At 37.7% G+C, this 24,679-nt stretch overlaps 1 protein-coding gene across 2 annotated transcripts; it reads left to right on the top strand.

The window, feature by feature from the left end:
* The first annotated feature begins 3,715 nt into the window (after nt 1–3,715).
* Nucleotides 3,716–8,490, top strand: smtla (somatolactin alpha). Of its 2 annotated transcripts, XM_044119112.1 has the most exons (5): nt 3,716–3,745; nt 3,891–4,081; nt 5,067–5,180; nt 6,525–6,704; nt 7,444–8,490. In XM_044119112.1, the coding sequence occupies exons 1-5, from the start codon at nt 3,733–3,735 to the stop codon at nt 7,636–7,638; spliced, it is 693 nt and encodes a 230-aa protein (XP_043975047.1). In that variant the 5' UTR covers nt 3,716–3,732; the 3' UTR covers nt 7,639–8,490. The 2 variants fall into 2 exon arrangements, with proteins under 2 accessions (XP_043975047.1, XP_043975046.1); XM_044119111.1 differs by lacking the exon at nt 3,716–3,745 and having other exon boundaries at nt 3,875–4,081.
* Nucleotides 8,491–24,679: the final 16,189 nt, after the last annotated feature.

The raw sequence follows: 24,679 nt of genomic DNA, 5'->3' as shown, positions 1-24,679 counted from the left end.
CTAGTAAAACCCCAGGGGTTTGGAGTGGTGAAGAGAGGAGAAAAGAGTGTTGGTCTTGCCGCAATCGGACTGAGAAGTTAAAGAAAGATTGCATTGAAACAGAGAGTATTGCATGCTACTGGAGGGAGATGGTAATTAAGCCTGGGGCAAAGTGATAATGGATCAGCCTAGAACTGTCATCTGCAACTCTCCAGTGCCATGCCTCTGACGAGAGAGCAGTTTTCTGTCGACCCCGAGAAAAATAAACCAGTACTACTGCTGTTAGTTTGGATCATGTCAAACATCTGAAATGTAGAGGAAAAGTTATTTAAGGGAAAATTGTCAGAACTCATTTCAACATTTTTTATAACTTCTGTGTAACCATCAGTACGATTTTGAACTTTGCTATAGTTGCCCTGGAACTAAATATAATGAATTCCAAACATGAAAGCTAAAATGATCCGAGATCATGAAAAGAGACATTTCATGTGAAAAATATATAGTGTTGTCAGTAATGATTTATATATTTTTCCTTTTACACATTTGTGAACATGAGCCGGCGTGCCATTTGAATATATCACTTGCTTCCTTTGCCCTTAATGCATTTTTCCACTATGTTTACAGAGACTTTTGCTCAGTACATTATAGATACAAATTTGACAATCATAAAGCAATGATCATTTAATCAATCTAGGCTCTTCCCCATATGAAACATCTATTTCTGACAATAAAACAGTGTTTTGGGCACATCTTATTGTTGTCTGAAGTTGATATCCTTATAACCCATCATCCAGTCAAGCTCATGTTGCAGTACGGAACATCATTTTTTGAAAGCCGGCAAACTGCTAGCTCACCAACTTTGTCAGGTGTCTGGTTCATGGTAAATTCCTCAGGTTCAAATAAATAACAACATGACAACAGACTCTCTTCAGATCCAAATGTTAGAAAAAAATGTTTATCAATGCATTTAAGAAGAGAATGAAGTTTTACAAACGTATCGCTCTTGCAGACAAGCTATTACACATGTTCATAATAAGCCACTAATAAAACTAATAATGCATATATTAAAGCTAAATCACACACAAAAACATGTCTTTTAAACATCTTATCATCATCCTATACTGTCCCTGAATGTTGGGCACTGTTTTTTTGCAGTAGCCATAACCCCTGGTGAAAGTAACAGAATATAATCCCTACAGTTATTTCAGATTAAAACAAATACTTTTCTTCATACAATCATCTCTATCCAGACAACAGATTTTTACATTTCCCCAGATAGACTGCTTTGAAAATAGGATGATACGCTACAAACTGTTGGTGGCAGACATGATATTGCAAAGGCAGATGTTTTTGCAAATAGGAACAAAGGTTTGCTGTTGATATATTATCTAACACTGTTTTTTTTGTTTGTTTTTTTTTTGTATTTTCCATGTCTTTTTACTATGCAGATCTTTGCACGTTGGTGAATGCAATTTTCACTTTGCATTCCAGAAATTGCCTTTGAAATTAGATAAGGGTCCAAAATAGAAATACAGCTCCAACCACTGGTGAACATGTATGGGGCAAACAAATGAAAGAAACAAAAAAGGTGTTATAGGATTGACATATATGAAACTGCAATATATATTTTTTTCTCTGAAAGATTTTTTTTCTTTCAATAAAAAATAAAAAGATTGTTTGGCGAGTTGGCTGTTGGCTATTCGTCTAATCTAAGCCTCAGCTGTGGGAATGAAAATAGTATAAATAAGACAGCAAACATTTACATGTTCCAAACTACACTTAAAAGAGCCATTTCTAAGAACCGAAACATTCGCGCCTGACCCATCTCTACTGGGTAGCTCTCCTTGACACAGACAGCTTTCCAGTAATTTAAACACAAGAGGCAGGAGGACTTTATTTTTGCCTTTATTCATGATTGACCGATGAATTAACCTCTGGCCACTATGTGGCAGCAGTGAGTGCTCTGGGTTAAACAGGATGCTTTTGAGAACGTCCCAGAGGATGTCACAGGTGGGTGCTGAGAACTCTGATTATTCAAGCAATTATTTTATAGCAAATAACTGATTTGTGAGTTTTATAGATTCCAATAAACTAATAAGGTGAACATGAATGAGGTTCTGTTTGACCAAAGCTACAAATACATTTTAGCCAATATCCAAATTTGATTAAAGTTTGAAATGTGACTTAGATTTCCCATGGTTTTAAGTAGATGCAACACAGGTAGTTCATAAATGACAATGAGATGTGTGTTTTCATTTTTAAAGGTGAGAATAAATATGGAATTCAGGAGGAAAGCTTTGTCAGTGGAAAAAGTGAAGGTGTAAAAGAAAGGTGACAAGGAGGAAAATGACTCATATAATATGCTGCCAGATGTGGAAGAAGCCTCCATGTTTCTTAAATAGCAACTACCTCTTTGGTGTTAAGTTCAGTAACTGAACACCCCTCAAAGGCTGAATCATAATCCTCTGTCTCGTTGCTGAAGGAAAAAGAAAAACATTGAAGTATCTTAAGAGCTGTCCATTACTTATTGATGCAGATGAAGGTCCAAGGAAATCTCTCTTGATTAGGTGCACTTTAAAATTAAATTGTCTGTGATTTGGACTTGGTGACATGGCCATGGTAGTTAGTAAAGATAAATAAGTTTGGTCAGACGTTTACATACAGTCATCATGAACATGAAAGAAAAAACAGCATGTGACGTTTGAACTATTTATTTTAGACATTATTTGTCAAGGGTATAATAATTAATTTATTATTACTCTAAAAATAATTAGAGAGTATTTATTATTTATATAATTTATTAGAGATTAATGAATTACTCTCTAATTAAAAATGCAATGATTATTTCAACTCACTGGCCACAGTGTGCTGCCTGAAAGAATGAAGTTTTCTTTAAAATCTAATCTGGAACCTGTTTACGATCGCTCATCCAGCTTAATGTTTTTATTTTAGTTTTTATTACTGTTCTCATGTTACAAACCCAGTGAAATCCATTTACTATGAATACATATATAATTTTTTTATTTTCTTTTTGTTTATTACATTTATTTTGGACTCCCTTTTTCGGTTCTAACTCAATCTCCATACTAAAGAATAAAAGGACATTTCCAGTTCAGTCAAATGTTGCAGGCAATGGAAGAAACCCTAACATGAAGCACATGCTTCATCTCTGTGTGACTACCTAGACTGGCACTGTTTGAAAAGGCTTTGGTTAGTATCCTATATTTGCTTTCTCCTGAGGCAGTTGAACACAGTTATTCCAACTGGGAAACTTTAGTTTCTGGTTACAGTTTCTGTCACACAACCATGAGTTTTTCAGAACAGCAGCTGGACAGTTGGTTTTCTGAATGGAAACAAAGTGCATAAAAAGTTTCTTCTTTACAGAAGCCATTCTGACATGCATGTTTACCTTAGTGAAAATAAATTTAATTTGGAGATTTTACTTACTAGAATAATGTAATGTAGCATAGAGATGCTGAATGTTATTTATTTTATTTTGTTTTTGTATGTAGCAACATAAATATTATATTTTCAGATGTAGTGTGATAAGAAAGAAAAAAAAAATCTTTAACTTAAATATATTTTGGCCACACAAACAGCTTGTAATCATGCATTAGAACATTAGTGTGTGGAGAGCAGTATCTTTTTACAAGAACCTACGCAAGACCTGTTTCCTTTATTCATGGGCTGCTTAAGCTTTATAATGTTGCCAGCACAAGGATGCATCAATGAAACCTGAAGAACACAGACAAGATGCAGAAGACAGGTAATGTGTCAAAATTAGTTCTGAGATTTTAGAAGCATGAATTTATGAGCAATGGCAACAATTAAAAGACACCTTTGGTGTCTATATTTGTACAATAACATTTGTTTTTTGAACAAACTCTTTGCATGTATGACTACAACTTCAGTCATTCAGTGGGGTTTATGGGCCCTATTACTGTGGCCCCAGCATCTTGCTGCAAGCACCCCACTAGACTGTAGAGATGATCAGGGCAACCTGAACCGATGCACCTCAATCTCCCAGGAGAAGCTTCTGGAGCGAGTCATTCATCATGCTGAACTCATCTACCGTGTCTCAGAAGAACTGTCCTCTTTGTTTGTGAGTCAATAGCGATATTATTATAAAATAAGTCATTGCACATTTTTGCACTCTTTAAAAGATAAAACCAGTTTCTGTGATGAGTCTTTTCATTGTGTTTAGATACTTTTCAAAAGACCCCTGGCAAGACACAAAATGTCATCATGTGATATCCTCTCCCTGCACAGTCATTATTACTTCTGTGTTGTTAGCTTTAATGATTTAATCATCAAACCATGTGGAAGTTATTTAAAAAATGAGTAATTTTGGTGAAAAATGTCCTGCCATGTTCTATGTGAAATATGAGACATCTCTTTGCTAACGAGATAAGGACCAGCAACAGCCTTTAAACCGAACCATCACTTCCAAAAATATAGAAATTACATTTTTGTAGAACTTTTTCAAACATTATGCCAGAGCAGAAGCATGTGGTTCTCTCCAATAGATGCACGCTGCTATTTGCTTTTGATTTTGACATGATCATCACCACACTTCGGGGGCTTCAAAGTAATCTTCCTCCTCCCGTCTGAGGCGAAGATGTTTTATTGAAGAAGCATGCCCACAGCGGGGTCATGTGAATGTGATAATGATATACGGCAACACTGAGAGCTCGGGTTTTTGCACCTTGTTGAATCCCCTTCCGTTTGTGACTAGGTAATCAGAAGGGCCCTTAGAAATGAAATGACACATGGGTTGTTACAAGGAATATGCTGCTTTGAGTCTGCAGATGAGCCCATGCTGGAGGAAAAAATGTGGATCCGCTGTGTGTCCAGTGGTAAAGCGAGATAAAACTTTTGTCACTGTTTTAGTAGTATGTCTTTTATTTATTTCAGATCAGGTAGGAAAGTCAGTGAAATTGCTGCTCCTTTTTTTTTGGTACGCAGCCATTTTCAATAGTAGAAGTTAACAAAGCTGACAAAAATCAAATCACTGGCATACTGCAATCTGATGTTCAGTGCTTAACTAATCTAAACATTTCTTCTTGTTGCTTGTCATTCTTTTGTAGGAGGAGTTGTTCATCCCATTTCCTTTTAGGCTGCAGAGTAATCAGGCTGCCTATTCATGCATCACCAATGCCCTGCCCATCCCTAATTCCAAAAGTGAAGTCCAGCAAATATCTGTAAGCATATAATTATCACTTACAAAAGGTTATTGTATCCTTTGTGAAATTCTTGATGTCAATCTGTTAAGAATAAGAGTTTTCTGTATGTGTAAGGTACAAGGGGTGCATAAAAGCAGTTTCTCCATAGGTGGACTTACAGACTGTGCAAGTTAGCTGAAGATTTGAGGAGAATTATTGGTTCTTTGTGGTCCATATACAGCACACTGTGCTAATGTATTTGAGTTTGCATCAACTCCTCCTGCCATTCACAGAATTATGAGGCCATCAGCAGCTGATGCTGTAATGTGTACAAGCCAATTCTGAGTGCAAGAAAAATGTGGGTAAAATTTAGGATTTGCAGCCTAAAGTAAGCCATGGTCCACTGTGAAATAATAATATATAATGCGTAAAAGCCTTGAGGAGATGGTATTTCAGAATGCTGAAAAACATTTTGTTTTCAATCCATCAGAGAATGGTCTTTCAGAAAAAAAGAAAAAAAGTTCAGCTTAGTCAGTAGGGTGGAAACAAAACTGAATCAAAACTGAGTCAACAAAAGGTCTGTAAAAGGTGATTTGACTGATCTGCAAATGTAATTTTCCAGCTAGGACAGTTATATTTTAAGCAACATTTATTGATTAAATTAGGGGTCCTCAAATTCAGTCCTCAAGGGCCAGTGTCCTGCAATGTTTTAGTATTGTCTCACGTCCAACACCACTGAATCAAATGGCTGATTGACCTCATCAGTATGCCAACTTTCTACAGAAAAAAATACAATCACAAATTAGTTACAATCTCATACTATTTTGTTTTCTAAAGGCATATTTCTAGTGATTATAATTTCTGTTTATGTCAGTTATTAATAAATGTGTAAAATTATGATGGTATAGTTTATTTCTTGTTTTATCATTTATCTACCTTTGATGTTTTGATTGTTTTGAAGCACTTTGGTCAACTGAGGTTGTTGTAAATGTGCTCTCTATACGAGCTGTGTCTGACAAAACCAAAATAGTTTTGATTAACCTTGCCCCCTGAGAAATATTATTTATTTGATTCATATATTCACATTTTATTTTACAGTGGATGAGAAACAAATTAAATCATTGGTTGTGGTAGTAGGTATAAAATGTCCATCTGATAGAATTCATGCATGGTCAGGCACTTTTGGCACAAAAAAAAAAAAAAAATCACAGGTATGAAATTGTCAAAAATGATAATGCTACCAAACAAGGAGGAAAAATGACCAATAGTCAACAAAATTTGTTTTGTGTCATATGTACTATTCTTAATATTTACATTAAATAATGGCTGTGGACTAGTTTATGGTCCTTATTGGGTGTTTATCTGAGTTATTTGCTTTTGCAGGACAAATGGCTGCTTCATTCCGTGCTGATGCTCATCCAGGCTTGGATTGAGCCCTTGGTCTACCTACAGATGACAATGGAACGCTACGATCACGCCCCTGACACGCTGCTCAACAAGACAAAGTGGGTGTCTGAGAAACTTAGCAGCCTGGAGCAAGGAGTTGTGGTTCTCATTAAAAAGGTGGGCAATATTTTACATTCTATGTTATTCTATTCTAAACAAATCACACAGTGAAATAAGGATGTTTACAGAGCCTTACACAAGTATTTATATCCCTTTTTTTTTACATTTTAGTAAATTACAACAGTTTTCTTATAGATTTTAGTGGGGTTTTATGTGATAGATTGACAGAAAGTCAGGTAACTTGAAAAAATAAAACTGTAAAAATCTGAAATGTGTGGCAAAGATTTTTAAAACTGTATTTACAAAGACTTCCCCACCAACACCAAAATAACTCAAACATATTTAGCCAACAATAAAATAATTTAATCCAAAAATATTTATGTGTTGGAACTAAGAATCTTGAAGATATTTTTTTCATGTGCTTTCTTTTTAGTCTGATTAAGTAGAGAGCATGTTACACATAAGAATGGGCAAATGCTTTAGAGTCAGACGTGCAAACATGTTACAGGCATAACTCCATGTTCCAGACAATTAAAATATATTTTTATAAATTATTGATTCAGAGGAGCTGAATTCAAATCTGAATTTCCTCTAGAATACTTTCAAGAATAATTTATGTATTTTCCATTTCACAATTATGAAAAGCTTCATGTTGGTCAATCACATAAACTCCACCACATAGAACTTTTAATTGTAATATTTATTCAATATGTATAAATACCTCTGAATTTGCTCTATATTTGATGTCTTGTGTTTTTCCCTGCATGTTTTTGACACGTTTTCTAACATGCCTCAGATGCTGGATGAGAACACACTGGCCACAGGTTACAGTGAACAAGATGCAGTCCAGAATGATGTGCAGCCAGAGGTGCTGGAATCTGTTATGAGGGACTATACTCTACTGAGTTGCTTCAAGAAAGATGCCCATAAGATGGAGACTTTCCTCAAGCTACTCAAGTGTCGTCAAACTGACAAATACAGCTGTGCATAAAACATGAAGTGGAGCTTTTAAATAATGCAGTATTTGGCTTTAAATGAATTTCTTAGGTTGTTAGTGTGCACTTAAAGATATGACCATGCCTTGGGCGCTTTAGCCTCGCTTGTAATGCAGCACATTTCTTATTGATTATTTTGGAACACCTTCACACAAAAATAAGTAGGTGTAATGCTGTGCCCTTTTGTAACCATGTGGTGCATTTTTAGATTTTTTTTTTCTATCTCAGTTGTTATTTTAACCTGGCACAGGCAAAAGAAGACTAACTCCCAAAAGACCATTTGTATGTCGAGCTGTCAAAAAAAAAATCTACATATCCCACTATTGATTTCCATTTCCTTTGTTCTTAACTAGAGTTGGTATTCCTTGCTGGCTCTTGCAGTGTTTTGATTATACTCGTGGCCCCTGGAGTATTAGTGTGCCTCCCTTGTTAAATGGAGTGGGTTTCACTTCTGCATAAGAAAATGTACCGGTTTTGCTGAAGAAGAGAGTTAAAAAGAGCATTCTCTCTCTCTCTCTGTTTCTCGCTCTCAAAAATATTATCGTGAAAATAAATGACTATAAATTAACTAACCAGTATAGCTAAAGAAAGCTATGATACTCTTCTACAACTAAATGTGACTGATGTCATCACATTTATAAAAGACAAGTGTGAAGATATTCTGTTGTGTTTAAATGTTCAGGGAATTAGCCATTTCAGTTTCTGCTGATTTGTGCTTATATATTTCATGTAGAATACAAACAACTATATCCTGGTGTGTGAATAGATTTTGTGCTGTCTGCATTTTAGCTGTCACCTGCTGCTGGTGTTTGAAGCAAATAAAGCAAGAACTAAAAAAAAAAAAGTGCTATTTTGCCTTTGGTTTCAAAGCGAATGAGTGAGTAAGAAGGTCAATTTTATACACTAAAATGTAATGATGACAACAGAAGTTGTATTAGTAATTTTCACTAGAGAATAGTGAGGGCAATTAATATTACTCTGTATTTCTCATGTGTTTTTGTCAGAAGAGTAAAGACGTTTGATCAGCTGGTGCCACAGTAAGCATGCACAGTTGGCATGATGGTGTACATGGACAGGCTAACAGATGAGGTCAGACAGAAGTCTCAATAAACTAGAACGTTTGCAGATGACAAACATTCAGACAGGTGAACGTAGATGTTTCACTCTACTTTGTAGAGCCATTGACTCCCCAAATTTAGGGATAGGTTCAATTATCCGACAGACCCTCCTCTCTAGGACCCCTGATTAAACCTTGCCAGGGAGGCTTAAGAGTGTGAAACCCCCCTGTAATTGGAGCACTCCCTCCAGTCCCCCTTTTTGGACAGGGGGACCACCACCCCAGTCTGCCAATCCAGGGGAACTGTCCCTGATATCCATGCGATACTGCAGAGATGGATGGATGTTTTTGTGGGATTCATGATAAGGCTCCAACTGAAAATGTCTCAAAGTGAAAGTTCATAACTGATCTGCACTAAGAAGAAATAACAAGGGATTTATCAGCTATTAATTCCAACCACTGGCAAGTCATTGTTTTTACATCAAAGAATATTCATAAATTATTTTGTCACAATGCTTCATGATTTGCATAATATCCATTACATCTTTTAGAAATAGTTGCTTGTGCATCACACAAATTTGGGTAACTACTTTATGACAGATACAAAGTGTATGTCATAGAGCTGAAACACACTACAACCTAAAACACAAGAGGGCAGTATTTTTCTCCAATGAAGATTATATTAATAATATTAATAATCTCCATTGGACACCAGAACCCACAAAATACACTTGACACTATATCTGATGTATCCAAATACAGAGCTAAATGAGGACATTTGTCCATGATCATGGGAATTAAAGCCAAATATGCCATTGTAATATGTCTGATTTAATAAATTAATTTTACAGCTTAATTAATTTTACACTCTCATTTTTAAAAAAATTGGGTAAAATTTGTTAAAAATTTATCAATAAAACATTTTGCATATTTTTGAGTCATTTCATTGCGTTAATGAAGGAACATACACTGGCTCTCAAAAGTGTTAACACTCCTGGGCGTGCATTCCTTGATTTAACAGTATCTGATATTCTACGTGGCAAGATTTCTTCAAATATTTTTCTTTCAATTTAGTTCTGGCCTCTTGGAAGCTGTTACAAAATTTTTATTTTTCTCCATTGAAGTCATTTTTTGTGGGTTAGATAAACACTTTGACTTACTTTGATGCTAAAAAAGTGAAATCCATATTAGGTTCCAGATTTTTAGCAAATGCTACAAGATTTTTCATCATATCTGACAACCATTTGTAACTGTTGAGATTTTGAGGACACCTCAGAAGGATCAAACTGAGATGATGTTCTCCCTATGGATGGATGATTTATTTTGATGATGCCTGGAATTGTTTTTCTGTGGAAAGTTTATAAAAGTTAGGTTTCAACATCCCCTTCTTCTGTAAGGTTTTGGGAGATTCTTTCTGAACTGGATTTTTGTTGGGAATTCAGCAGATTACCATCCGCTTTATTCAGCAACTACAGGAACTTTTCATTTTTGCTACAAGCCTCTTGAAATTCTCAGTTAACCTCTTGCAATGCCACTGTTGTCTCATATTTCCTTCAGTTGTGGATAGTGGAATAGTCTTTGCCAAGTGTGTGGAATTTGTTTGTCCTCTTCTTTTGACAGAAACTATAGGCATTTTTACAATAGGAAAAGACATTACAAACAGAAGGGTAATTATTTTCTTCTTCTTTCTCCCCTCCATCCTCTGATTCTAGATCAGAAGATGTGAATCAGCCAACGGTTGCCACTGTGAGCCTGGTGTCGAGTGGTATGAGTGGATCTTGAGGCAGGAAGTGGTTGGGGGGGCCCTTGTCAGCACATCAGCTTCAGGTTCCTGTGGCCCAATCACTTCAGTATGGGGGTTGGGAAAGTTATGCGCCACGTTGCTGCAGCTTCTCAACTTCATCCAAGCTGCATTATTTTTCAGGTTCCTTGACAACATCCAAGCTTTGAGGTCATAAATATTAAAGATTGGCTATGAACAGCAACAGGCAGGAAGATGACCAGAGGAGGGAGAGGATGGTGATTGGGAAGTGGAGTGAAGGAAATGAGTATGAAAAGGGGTATGTGGAGCAAGGCGTGATTTCACAGTCTAACTATAACAACCCAAGAAATGGAAATCTAGTCTGCAGGGAGGCATAAGTACAGTGGAAAATTCAGTCACACAAAGACAATAGGCAAGAGTTGTAAGAAAGAGGGTCATTTCTTTTTTCCTCCGTTAATGCTAGAAATTAACATCATCGGTGAATGGACAAGAAATGGCAAAGATGACTGCGATCTAAGCTCAGCCCTGAGCAGTGACATGCCAGGAAGTAGAACAGATCTACAGAGAAAATAAATGGCTGGAAGACGGATACACAGCTGTAGGAGTTAGGCAGGGAAAGTACAGCTGGCTTGGTATAAAACCAATTGTCAAGGTCTTTGAGTCTCTACTGGCTTGCATGGTTCTCACAATGATGTTCTACTTTGAGAGCTTAAAACACAAGGCTCTTGACATTTTGTCGTAACAAAAAACAACTTAAAGGTATTTAATTTAAAGGTATTTTTAAAATGTATTCAACACAAAGAAGATCCATCCATCCATTTTCTGTTCACCCTTGTCCCTAATGGGGTCGAGAGGGTTGCTGGTACCTATCTCCAGCTACATTCCGGGCGAGAGGCGGGGTTCACCCTGGACAGGTCGCCAGTCTGTCACAGGGCAACACAGAGACATACAGGACAAACAACCATTCACACACACACTCACACCTAGGGAGAATTTAGAGAGACCAATTAACCTGACAGTCATGTTTTTGCACTGTGGGAGGAAGCCGGAGAACCCGGAGAGAACCCACGCATGCACAGGTAGAACATGCAAACTCCATGCAGAAATCGAACCCATGACCTTCTTGTTGCAAGGCAACAGTGCTACCAACTGCGCCACTCTGCAGCCCCACAAAGAAGATCATCATTTTAAAGCAAGAGGATATTGTACATGGTTTACATTGCAAAATGTGACCATTTGTCGATAGCCTCCAAAAACCTTTTTCGCAGCACTTTTGGCTACCAGTCTTTGTGGTATGTCTCCAGCAGCTTTTTACATCTTAAGACTAAGCATTTTGCTAGTTCTTGTCTGCAAAGTAGATCAAGCTCAAAAGCGGGTGAACAGTCTGTGAAGAGCAACTTTCAAGTCCTGCTGTAAAATCACAGTCAGGATGAGATCTAGACTAAAAGACAGATTCCCAATGTATTGTGTCCAGCATGTCGAGAGATAATTAAACCAATTTACAACTCTTTGCACATGTATCTGTATTTAACATGCTGTTAAACCATTGCAACAGTTTTTAAACCTTCTAGCTAATATTCACATTTGTTATCTTTGAATAATGCAAGGTCCAGGCACAAAAGAGAGACACAAGATGAAGCAGTGATTTTGAGTGGGAGATCTGCTGGATTTTTTGAAGCAAGCACAATTAGACCTCTCTTGGTTTGTGGCACTTTACTACTGCAAATGACAGAATTTACACCACGGGGAAATGAGGTGATTAGCTTGGGGTTCCTTGAAGAAGTGGGCCATTGCTGTGTAAACTCAGCAGGGAGGCGGCCATCAATCATCCCACACAGAAACCCATCTATTTAACATGGAATCATGGACCTGCAGGAGGACAGGTCCATGATTGAAGATAAGAAGATATAGCAGGAATTGCAGTTTTACAAAGTTATAGAGGAGAGGCTAAAAATATAGAAAGCTCAGCTTAACTATCTGCCAACTTCCTACCAGTTAGAGATGTTTTCTTCTCAAGTAAACACAACACAAAGACTCACCAACAAGTGGCAGTTAAATACTAAATACTTTTGCAAATAATACAACCTGTCATTGAAATAAAACTACTGTGAGAGCCTGCAAGCTCATGAATATTACACAAACCAATTCCCCATGGCACCTCTGATTTAATCAAGATGCAAAATGCATGTTGTTAGGAAAATGTAATTTGCTAATGTTCTAAGAAAGAATGCTTTATACGTAACTAGGTTAAATCACAAGCTTTTGCTTGTAGAGCAAAATGAGCCAGAAAAGTTTCGATATCATTCAGTTTCATCTTAATTTAAATCTCGCACAAAACAAATTAAGGATATTTGAATGAGTAGATTTTTACAACAAACGTTAAATAAAGTTTCAGTCAGAATTTTAAATATACCCATTATGAACACGAATATGAAAATCATAAGTGCCTATACAAAAATTTTGAGCAAATATTGACTTATTTTAACCATTCTCAAGTTGAAGAAGAATGCTTAAAATAAATAAAAATACAATCTTGAATTTATATTGTATTTTTTCTAATACACACAGGTCCAAAGCTATGCAAACAAACTTATTTATACTGCTATAACCAGACAAATATTTGTTTAGAAAAGTACAGAGGAACAATAAACTATTTTAAATAACCAACAAGGTAATGGCATTATTCCATTTTGATGTTTAATGGGTTTTCATTTTTGATGAGTTGATCGGAGTGCTCTCAAAAGTGTGCATATCAAGGAAATTACATAGATAAGTCCATTTAAAACTTTAAAAGGGAGCAATATTTTTTTTTAATTAATGTGAAAATAAACAGGAAGCCATTGAAGAGATTTTAAGAGTTATAATCATTACCTTTTCTATAGATTTAGTGAGAGAAAGAAAAACAGTGTATGAGAGTCTAGCCAGTGAAGCACCAACAAAACAAAATCAGAGCAATTTCCTCCATTTATAGCTGAAAGGACCTTTCTAGTTTGGGCCTGCCCATAGCAATGCATGGCAGGCACCTATTGTTCTACACCCAATAGAATGTCTCTTTATTATTATTCTTAACTTTTTCTTCCGTCACCGTGAATGCGGCTCATACCACTGCGAAATAGTGGTACAAAAGTGGTATCAAAACGTGCGGCTCGTTCCCGGGAGGGGTGTTATTACTTTTGGTGGGATTTGGAGTTACCATGGCGACGTAAAAAGCAAAAAACGACCCCAAAATCACTAACGAGCTCACCAGGTGCAACTCTGGTCGTCAAGGGTACGAGGCAACCACTAAATCCTGAAAATACTCTATTTTTGAGGATTTTCTGTGTCGTCATAACTTCATGTAGAAACACCATTCAAACTTCATTTTGTAGATACGTCCGTGATCTCTTTTAAAGTGAAGACAGCACATCGATATGAATTATGGTTTGTCCACAACTTCTAAGTGACCCAAAGTTTCTGATTTTTGGAAAAATCACAGTGTGAATGCTGCTCCGCTAGAGTGAGAGTCAGAGCGACATTTTGACCCCAAATCATTTTTTAACTCGCCCTCACAAATATTGCATGCTTCAATATGCTCCCCAGGCAATAAAATATTCGGGATTATCTGTTTCCCTCAGGTTAGGGAAATGCCTTGCGCAGCAAGGCAGTTCATTAGCATTAGCCCTTTAGCTTAAATAAGATATTACCTATTCTACTTACTTATTAGCCATGTTTACTATACTGAATGAAGTAAGTAAATTACAGAGAACATTCTAATGATAACCCACATGCTACTGAGAGCATTCACGCTAACATTAGCATTTTTGCTCATTTTACCTTAACATTATTTGAGTGACGAGACTGAAATGGAAGCTTAGGAGTTATGATTAGATTATCATTGTGTGGCGAGACTAGATTGAAATCGGGAAATTGTAAAGTTCTGAACCCAAATAAAATTGCTCCACAGCGCCACCTTGGGAATTTCACCCAAGGAATATTACTCCCCTTTTTGATAGGACACACAAGTTCACTCATGCGCGGATTAAGACATCTGAGACAATTTTAAAATGTACAAACAGCTTTTTATTAGATGCTTCTTAAAATATTCTTTTTAAAACCAATTCTTTATAATACTAAAGGGAAAAAAAGAAAGTAACTACAGTAGCTGAGGTTACCGGCGGAAGGGGCCACTATAGGACGGTATCCACCCAAACACAGCAAACAAAACCCTTGTAAAGCACCAGACGCAGTGAGACAACCCAAACTCAGGAATCACGGCACACAAAAAAGAAGACACCGTCACTACACCAACACTGCCGCCGGGCCTCAGCACTGCCAACAAAGAGAGAAAAGAACAATTAATAATGACAACAATCCAAAATATACAACAAAAAGAAAACAATATCAGCCTAAATGTATAAATAGTTAGATGACACCAAAAAGGCTGGAACAAAAATAAAGAAAAACAAATTAAAATGTCCGAATCTGGTGCGACCCTCTGGCCACGCCGCAACAGGAGGTGAATTGAGCGCGCCGGTGCCGCACGCCAATGCCGCACGCTAAACACCACTTCAATTTAGGGCGTGTAGCCGCCACCACGATCCGAGGTTGATAATGCGCAGAATCCGGGATATCAACAGAGCAGCAATGGTAATATGGGGAGACCTGTAAAAGTTAATTAGTCACTATTTAACAGAACTGCAACAAATTGGCGCTAACAATGAGCGTTACTTCTTACCTCCCAATCCAGACAAACTCATGTACGTGCGCACACACACACACAAACCGACGACGAGGAGTTGAGCCACACAGTAGCGTTTTGCCTATGATCACACCTGATTTAGATCTTCTGTGAAGAAGCAGCAATAGTGCAAAGAGAGGGGAGACCTACCACCACAAGATCAGAGCAGCATGCACCTGATGTTATGCCTTTTGGTTGTCAGTCCCTGAGACGCAAGTCACAGCCAAGCTTGAGGAAGACATGTGTGTCCGATTGGGCGCAGCGGCTTCTTATATACCACGCCCACTTTGCCCAACCGGAACCTCGCACCTGAAAGCTATTTGTATAGCAATATATATATTTCTATACCACTACAATTGGAACAATTTATATACATGATGAAACCACAAGAAGATCAGCGATTTTGATGAAAAAAATAATCAAAATTGGTTAAGCTAAATGAAAAATAAATACAGTACAAACCACAGGGTAAAAATAGCTATCTAAATTATTTTTTCCATTATATTTCTCCATTATGACAGGTGAGGCTCTGCATCACTTGCTTCCAGTGACAGCACCTCACTGGTAACTATGGCAACCGGTGGCAGTTCTTTCTGTAGTCTGGTTGGTTCTTCACATCCGTCCTGTTGATAAAAAATCCATCAGACAAGCCTGCTCTGAATACCAAACAAAACTGTGACGTCACAGTGTGACATCACAGTTTAACTCCAAAGGCAGAATTCTGACATCACCAGCCATTATATAAGCTCCTCACATCATCAACTTTCATCACAGCCGTTTAGCAGCCTTGTTAATACGCTTCTCTTGAGAATTGATTTAGCTTAGAACCTGAACAAGCAAAGCTTACAATGGAGACCAACCAACATAGAATCGAGGAGGTTGCATCCGACAACTTTGTCAAAAAGGAATTGCAGCCACCAATGACACCCAGGCGGAAGAAGAAGAAGGTGTCGTTTGCAGTTTGGTTGGAGCAGCAAGAGCTGAAGATCTCTGCTGAAAACATCCAACAGCAGGATGCTTCACCTCTGACTGACAATGGATCGATAACCAAAGCTCTGGAGGCAATCGATCAGAAAGGGGACAGTGAGTCCAAGGAGAAGAACCTGGTCCCATCTAAAACCTGGTCGGAGGAACACGTCCCCGCTGACCAAGAGGTTTCTGCAGAAAACACTGAGAAGCAGAACGAATCCCTGGTCAGTGGAAAAGAGTCCACTGCTGGAGGGCAGGAGAGAGTCGAGGTAGCAGAGAAAGAACAGCCCTCCAAGTCAAAGGAACAGCTACCAAGTACGAGACGTATCAAGAAGAAAATACCATTCCACATCTGGTTGGAGAAACACGCCCCTGTTGAGCTTAGGATTTCATCTGAAAGCACTGAAGACGTTTCACTGGTTGCCAAACAGGAACCAACATCTGTACTGCAGGAGACAACAGAGAAGGAGCAGCCCCTTCAGTCCGGCACTGAAACTGTTGAAAAGCTGCACACTTCTCTGCCTGAAGAGGATCGTGACCAGAAAGATTCCTTAAAAAAGGAGATCTGCACAGAGGAACCTGAGATTTCTGTAACGCAACCGGTCACTGAAAAGAACATCTCCAAACCACAGAGGAAACTGGATCAGAAAGGAAAAAAACAATCCAAGACTAAGCGCATCAAGAAGACGGCACTGTTGTGGAAATCTTTTCCTGAGCCTGATGCCTGCATAGATCTATCTTTTTTTTCTGAAAACAGTGACATTAATAACGGACCTCTGCCGGAAAACCAAAGTCTTCAAGCAGGTTTTCCCAGCAACGGAAAGAAGATGTTTTGGAAAATGCTGCCCAAGTCAGAACCTCGCGTAGATATACAATTTTTTACCGAGAATATTGAAGCCCAAAATGTTTCAATGCCAACGCAAGATCATAATGTGGCAGCTTCCTTGAAAAAGGAAAGCTTTTCCAAGAACACCATCTTCAAACCGCTGGAGCAAAAAGAGCAAAAAGAGCAAAAAGAGCAGAGAAGTCCATCTCCTGGAAAGACAACAAATCAGTGTACGTGTGTTGCTAAATTTAAGAAAACTGAACTGGAATATATGGAAGTACAGAAGTACTTATTCAAGCAGCTTGATGAGATGTTCCATGTGAATCAGAAACTGAATGCAAAACTTAAACAGCACAAGGATCTGATCAGGAAAGGACTCTCAGAGAGACGACAAAGAAAGAATTCAATGGTTTCTGTTGAAACTCAGACTGATTTTCAAGAAACCCCAAAGCCGAAAACAGTCCAGTACTCATCTGCTTCAACTCAAACAGAGATGGATACACTGGAAACCAGTTACCAGGTAAAACCAGTCCATCAAACGAGTTCAACACAAACGGAGATGGATACACTGGAAACCAGTAACCAGGTAAAACCAGTCCATCAAACGACTTCAACACAAACGGAGATGGATACACTGGAAACCAGTTACCAGGTAAAACCAGTCCATCAAACGAGTTCAACACAAACGGAGATGGATACACTGGAAACCAGTTTTCAGGTAAAACCAGTCCATCAAACGAGTTCAACACAAACGGAGATGGATACACTGGAAACCAGTTTTCAGGTAAAACCAGTTCATCAAACGAGTTCAACACAAACGGAGATGGATACACTGGAAACCAGTTTTCAGGTAAAACCAGCCCATCAAGTGAGTTCAACACAAACGGAGATGGATACACTGGAAACCAGTTACCAGGTAAAACCAGTCCATCAAACGAGTTCAACACAAACGGAGATGGATACACTGGAAACCAGTTTTCAGCTAAAACCAGTCCGTCAAACAAGTTCAACACAAACGGAGATGGATACACTGGAAACCAGTTACCAGGTAAAACCAGTCCATCAAACGAGTTCAACACAAACGGAGATGGATACACTGGAAACCAGTTTTCAGCTAAAACCAGTCCATCAAACGACTTCAACACAAACGGAGATGGATACACTGGAAACCAGTTACCAGGTAAAACCAGTCCATCAAACGAGTTCAACACAAACGGAGATGGATACACTGGAAACCAGTTTTCAGCTAAAACCAGTCCATCAAACGACTTCAACACAAACGGAGATGGATACACTGGAAACCAGTTACCAGGTAAAACCAGTCCATCAAACGACTTCAACACAAACGGAGATGGATACACTGGAAACCAGTTACCAGGTAAAACCAGTCCATCAAACGAATTCAACTCAAACAGAGATGGATACACTGGAAACCAGTTACCAGGTAAAACCAGTCCATCAAATGACTTCAACACAAACGGAGATGGATACACTGGAAACCAGATGTCCAGTCAAAACAGTTTATGAATCGATTTCAACCCAAACTGAGCTGATTTTATTGGTAAGAAAACAGTCCTCTGAAACGGAGCTGAATGGGCGTCAGGATCAGGAGAAGCTATTCAAGAGATCAGCAGGTAAGAACAGGAGAAAGTCAGGAAAGAAAGCTGCCTCTGTACTGGAGACTCTTAGCAATGAAAAGGTTTCTGGAGCAAACTGTGACCAGCAAAACATTTCAGTACCAGAGATAGTTGGGGATGAGATTGAGACAAAAGAAACAGTGATCAGTAAACCACAGCAGATCACTGAAGAAACTGTTTCTGAAACCCAACAAACTGGAGACCAGGAAGATCAGAAAAAGACATCCAAGAAATCGAAGACATCCAGACGTAAGATCAAGAGAAAGGCAGCATTAAAAGCTTCCTCTGAATTTGAAAAGCTCAACAATGAAATCGTTTCTGGAGAAAACAGTGAACAGAAAGTTTCAGTAACGGAAACAGTTGTGGATCCAACAGCTTCCATAGAAACCAAGATTCAGACAAAAGAAACAGTGATCAGTAAACCACAGCAGATCACTGAAGAAACTGTTTCTGGACCTCAACATAATGGAGACCAGGAAGATCAGAAAAAGACATCGAAGACATCGAAGACATTCAGACGTAAGATCAAGAGGAAGGCAGCATTAAAAGCTTCCTCTGAATTGGAGACTTTCAATAATGAAAACGCTTCTGGACAAGACAGTGAACATCATGTAGTTTCTACTCTAGAAACAGTTGAGGATCCAACGGCTTCCATTCTAAACAAGATTCAGACAAAAGAAGCAGTGATCAGTAAACCACAGCAGATCACTGAAGGAAAAACTGTTTCTGAAACCCAACATAATGGAGACCAGGAAGATCAGAAAAAGACATCAAAGAAATCTAGATGTAAGAAAACGAGAACGATGGCAGTGAAAGCTGAACTGGAAACTGGAAACCTGATAGAGACAGAGCAAAACTTGGTCCAAAACACCAAGAGATCAAAAACAGATTTAGAAATTATACCGGAGATCCCCCAGACAGCTTTTGAGGAAATAGAGACAGAATCTTGCAAAGGTTCACAAGATGTAACGGGTAAAGTTCCTGTAGTTTCCACAGAATCAGAGAGTGGTCTGATGGAAACACAGAGAACATCCCCTCCACAGGTAAACAGTACATTAAGGGAAGAAGTAATCCAAATAGCTCAGGAATCAGAGGCTCAAACAGCTGAAGATCCAGCGGAGCAGATCAATGTCTCTGATGAAGAAGAGATCCCCATGAAAAAGATGTCACTGTGGAAGCGTTTGAAAAAGGTTTTATCTCCAACGTCTCTGCGCAAGTTCAAAAACAGATGTAAAGTCCATCCAGCGTAGACTTCATGTCTCCAGTATGTCAGATTTAAAAGAGCGATGGGGCCAGGTGTGGTTTGGGTGATCAGTGGTAATTTAGAAAGAGCTGCTGTTGTTGTTAATTGGATATTTCAATATTAAAAGCCAGGACTGCACAGAGGGGAACGTCTCCCTGTGTAGCTGTGGGTTCACTCCGGGTGCTCCGGCTTCCCCCACATTCAACAACATCAGCACTCATGTTCATCCACCGTAAGAGTTTTATTTCTAATTCTAAACAGAAAATAAGAAAACCTCATTTATTAATTAAAGGGAGATTTGGAAAAAGAAAATGTAAACAACTTGGAACAAAAACAGACTTTTAGAAGTCTAAACTTATACAAATTAGGACAAAATTTGAAAAATATTTATCTTTCTGGTCAAGATATAGATATCTATATCTAAATCTATCTGTCTGTATAGATAGATATATAGATATATCATCTATATATCTAAATCTATATAGATATATCATCTATATAGATGATATATATCATATATACAGATAGATATCTATCTTTCTCGCTCTCTATAAATATATAAATCTATATTTAGATATAGATAGATTAATATATACATACACATATAGATATATAGATATATCTATATAGATATAGATAGATCTAGATAGATATAGATATATCTATATATAGATATAGATATCTATAGATATAGATATCTATATCTATAGATATCGCTATAGATATAGATATATCTAGATAGATATAGATATATAGATATAGATCTATATCTATATATCTAGATCTATATAGATATAGATCTAGATATATATAAAATTAACGTGCATTGACTTAATCATAATCATATTTACAAATGTAGACCACCTGCATGTTATTGTTTATATAAGGAAATTTTGCAGACAACGCTGGAAGGCAAAAGGATTATTTTTCTACATGCCATCCATAACCCCGCTGCTGCTGCATGAAACTCAGAAATGTAGGTATTATTAATTGGGGCCTGCCCATAGCAATGCATAAGGAGAGCAGTGACTGACTTACAAAGCAAGTCAGTCACTGCTTTGTAAGACAGCACGTCGATATGATTTATGGTTTGTCCACAACTTCTTTCTAAGCGACCCAAAGTTTTTGATTTTTGGAAAAATCACAGTGTGAATGCCGCTCTGCTAGAGTGAGAGTCAGAGTGACATTTTGACCCCAAATCATTTTTTAAGTCGCCCTCACGCTCACAAATATTGCATGATTGGTATGAAACTCGGTCATGACATTGATACGCATGCCTGCTCCGGTCAAATGTTTTCAAAAATTATCTAGCGCTTACGGTTTTCTCTCCAGGTGCTTCAGAGCAAAGTCATGCATCAGGGTATCTGACAGATCTCACTGATTCACTTCCATGTATTTCTGAAAAATTTCAGACCTTGGCACACACCTTCTTTACATCATGGCTGTTAATACTGTGAGTGAGGTAGAGATATGAAGGGCGGGACTATCGGAGACGATAAATAACCCTCTCATACGCTTCAAACGGTTTTCGAATATGTATTACGGTTCCTGAACGGGAAAGAGTTGTTTGCAATGCTTTTTTTAGTCAAACTGGCTGGCTCAGAGAATTGTCTCCCCCTGGATGTCTCACTCACAGCTGGCAGAGAGGATTATTTACCATAGCAACGGAACCCAGAGCAGGGAGAGCTGCTTAGGACTACAAATACGCATCACTGTAGTTCTAACTATGTTAAAACAGAGGAGAACTGAGCTGGCCTTTAGAACTATTTGCTGCTATGGGCTGTATATAACTCATTTAACTCAGTCACTGTTACACATGGGATGAGTTTGGCCCTTTGAAATGAAGCTTACTGAAAATTTCATAATAAAAGCCCTTGAAAATTTTTACATCAGGTAATTGCTTTTTTGAGCTTCATATGACTGATTTAATTCAATGACTGTTACACATTGGATTAGTGTGGGCATTTAATATGAAGCTTACTACAAATTTCAAAATAAAAGCCTCAATATGCCCCTCTGGATAGATATCATTCTGCATTATCTGTTTCTCTCAGGTTAGGGAACTGCACAGCAAGGCAGTTAATTAGCATTAGCCTTTTAGCTTAAATAAGCTATTACCTATTTTTCAGACTTATTAGCCATGTTTAGTATACTGAATGGAGTAAGTAAATGACAGTAAACATTCTAATGGTACCCCACATGCTGCTGAAAGTATTTATGCTTACATTAGCATTTTGGCTAATTTTAGCTAATACACTTAATCATACTGAATGTTGCACGTCCAGCTTACTTAACATTCTTGTGATTCTCCACATGCTATTGATTACATTGCAGCTTTCTTTAGCATTGATGCTAATTCTTAGCATCAGAACGCTGGGTCCAAACCGACGGGCACACTTTGGCAGGCCCCAGTTAAATTTCTTCAGGAATCTTCTAGTTTTATACTGCTTTTGCTTTACCGTTAAGTTGAAAAAAAAAAATAAAAATTTACAAAAAAATAAAAAAAATAAAAAACTTTGTGTGGTGCTGTATATGATTTACAGAATTGTAAATCATGTATAGCACCACACAAAGTTTTTTTACAGTACTGTAAATCATATACAGTACTGATTTCACCTCTGTACATCTGTGCTAGTAACAGATGTGCTAGATGTTGGTAGCACATCTGGTTTCACTAGCAGATGTGCTAGTGAAATCATAGGAGCACTGTGCAGGAATCTTTCTGGCAACCCGTCCCTGCTTTGTGTTTTTCTTAGATCAAGACACAAGGCTTAAAAATCTTTATGCATTACCTTAGCTGCAGGATGCACTTTCATAACTTCAAATATAATAATTTCCTTTTCGGAAAGACGCTGAGGATTATCCATGTCTATTTGGCTTTCGTTTTTTTTTTTGCCCTGAAAGAAAAAAGGATTAGAGGGGAAGAAAAGGGGGGAGCTCACAGATAGTAAAAGGTTGGACCTCTGGCCTCTAGACGTAAATGGGGTTTGGTAGGTATGGTGAATTTAGTTTCTGCTCAGGGATTATGATTTACTGCCTCCTTGGTACGGTTCATGGAATCCAGCACTCACATACGTTCCCTTTTTTCCCTTCTTTATGTTTTGTCAACTTCTGATAGAAAAGAAGCTGAATAGGAAAAAAAAGAAAATTCACAGACTGACCATTCCTTCCTCTGCAGTGCATTAAACTGGACTGAAGTATTCTGTTTTATATTTGTTTGATCAATAGCTGCCAGATACTGTGGGCTTTAATTTCAAACCTACAACAACCTCCTTGTGTGAAATTAGCATGTTCTGCTTTAGAACTGTGTGGATTTTCTGCAGGTGCTCCAGTTTCCCACATAGTTCAAAGACAGACAGTAAAAGATCAAATGAACATAAAGAAGACTTTTTTGAATTTGTTGCAAGCAAGCTGTTTACTTTGAAAATAAAGCATGATTGATCGCTGAGCAGTACTACAACCCTAACTGTTGGACTTGCTCGAAGACATGCATGCCAAAATTTTACAATTATGTTGATAGTGTCTTCCTGAGACGGTTAGCATGACTAAAGCCACTTTTTATCTATATTTATTGACTCCTAATTGATAGATTAGGGTTGTGAGGCTATGTAATTATCCTGAGAAGAAAAATATGTTTTGTATGTATTTAAAAAATGACTGTAGCTTTGGTTCTCTGATGCCTGGTGCTTAAATCATTCTTGTACATTCATAGGTCCAGTATTTTACATGTGAAAAAGGACGGCCTTTTCAGAACCCTCAAAATGAGCCGTAGGCCACAAGTCTTCTTTGAGACTAAAATGAGTAAAAGCCTTCAGGATTCAGCCAAGAGTCTACAGGTACAATGACATTCTTAGCCATTTTGCAGTATAGCGACTGAGCCTTTGTCAGGTCAAAGGTGACCATCATGCTATTTTCAATTGTTAATCTACTGTTATTTCTTATAACATAACCCTACGTTTTTGGTTTTCTCCCTTAGTGTCTCTGACTAATCAAGTACATATGTCTTTTAACTCCTTCATGCAGATGATTAAGTCATGTAATTTTTTAAATAACAAAGGTATAATTTAATTTAAAAAGCAACTGCGGACAAAGAAGGTGTTGTTGTTTTTTTTTTTTCAATTATTTCTCCTTAATAGTTCCACCCATGAGTGACAGCTACAGCAACTAAGATACACAGGAGAAACTTTGTTTTTTAAAAAACTAAGAATTCACTTAGGCAGTGATCATCAAACAATCTGGCACATTTTCTTCTCAAGCCACTGAGCACACATCTGTCCTCAACTGATCGCTTCAGCAAATTTTGTTTGCATAAATACCAAAAGATCAAATTTCATTCATCCCAACAATTTAGACACAAATGATTATAGAACTTTGCACGGCAGAGAAAGATTACAATATTTTGTTCACCTCCACTCCATTTTTGCTATTTGCAGAAAGGAAGCCGTTTTAATAGGTGGTGAACATTTTCATGGTCTATTTTTAGACAAGCTGTGCACTCTAATAAGCATGTTTTTCATGCTTAGTTTTGTCACTTTTGAAAACTAAAACTAATTATGCACAACCAGAGTGCAACCTTATACAACAGAATTGATGGTAAAGAATGCGTATTCTACTGTAAGAGGTTATAGAAAGAATAAGTGTAACCTGTAATGTTCCTTGTTATGGAGGCACCCTCCATGCCACACTCCACAGTTTACAAATCAGGCAATCATGTAATTAATGTTTTGTAATATAACACATTATTTTAATGTACTGTGGGTTTGTGAAAAGTGTTGAGTTTTATTTGTGACTAATATCGAACTAAATCCTTTAGCCTTTGGCATTTA

The sequence above is a fragment of the Gambusia affinis genome, linkage group LG06, assembly GCF_019740435.1.
Source record: "Gambusia affinis linkage group LG06, SWU_Gaff_1.0, whole genome shotgun sequence".
Classification (NCBI taxonomy): domain Eukaryota; kingdom Metazoa; phylum Chordata; class Actinopteri; order Cyprinodontiformes; family Poeciliidae; genus Gambusia; species Gambusia affinis.
Note: the sequence above shows the minus strand (reverse complement) of the source record. Positions and strands in the feature narration are given on the sequence as shown.

Excerpts from the sequence above, each read along its gene's own strand:
- smtla (XM_044119111.1), top strand. The coding sequence starts at position 3,875 with ATGACTACAACTTCAGTCATTCAGTGGGGTTTATGGGCCCTATTACTG. Across the intron at positions 4,082-5,066 it reads AAGAACTGTCCTCTTTGTTT|GAGGAGTTGTTCATCCCATT; the intron begins GTGAGTCAATAG and ends ATTCTTTTGTAG. Across the intron at positions 6,705-7,443 it reads TTGTGGTTCTCATTAAAAAG|ATGCTGGATGAGAACACACT; the intron begins GTGGGCAATATT and ends AACATGCCTCAG.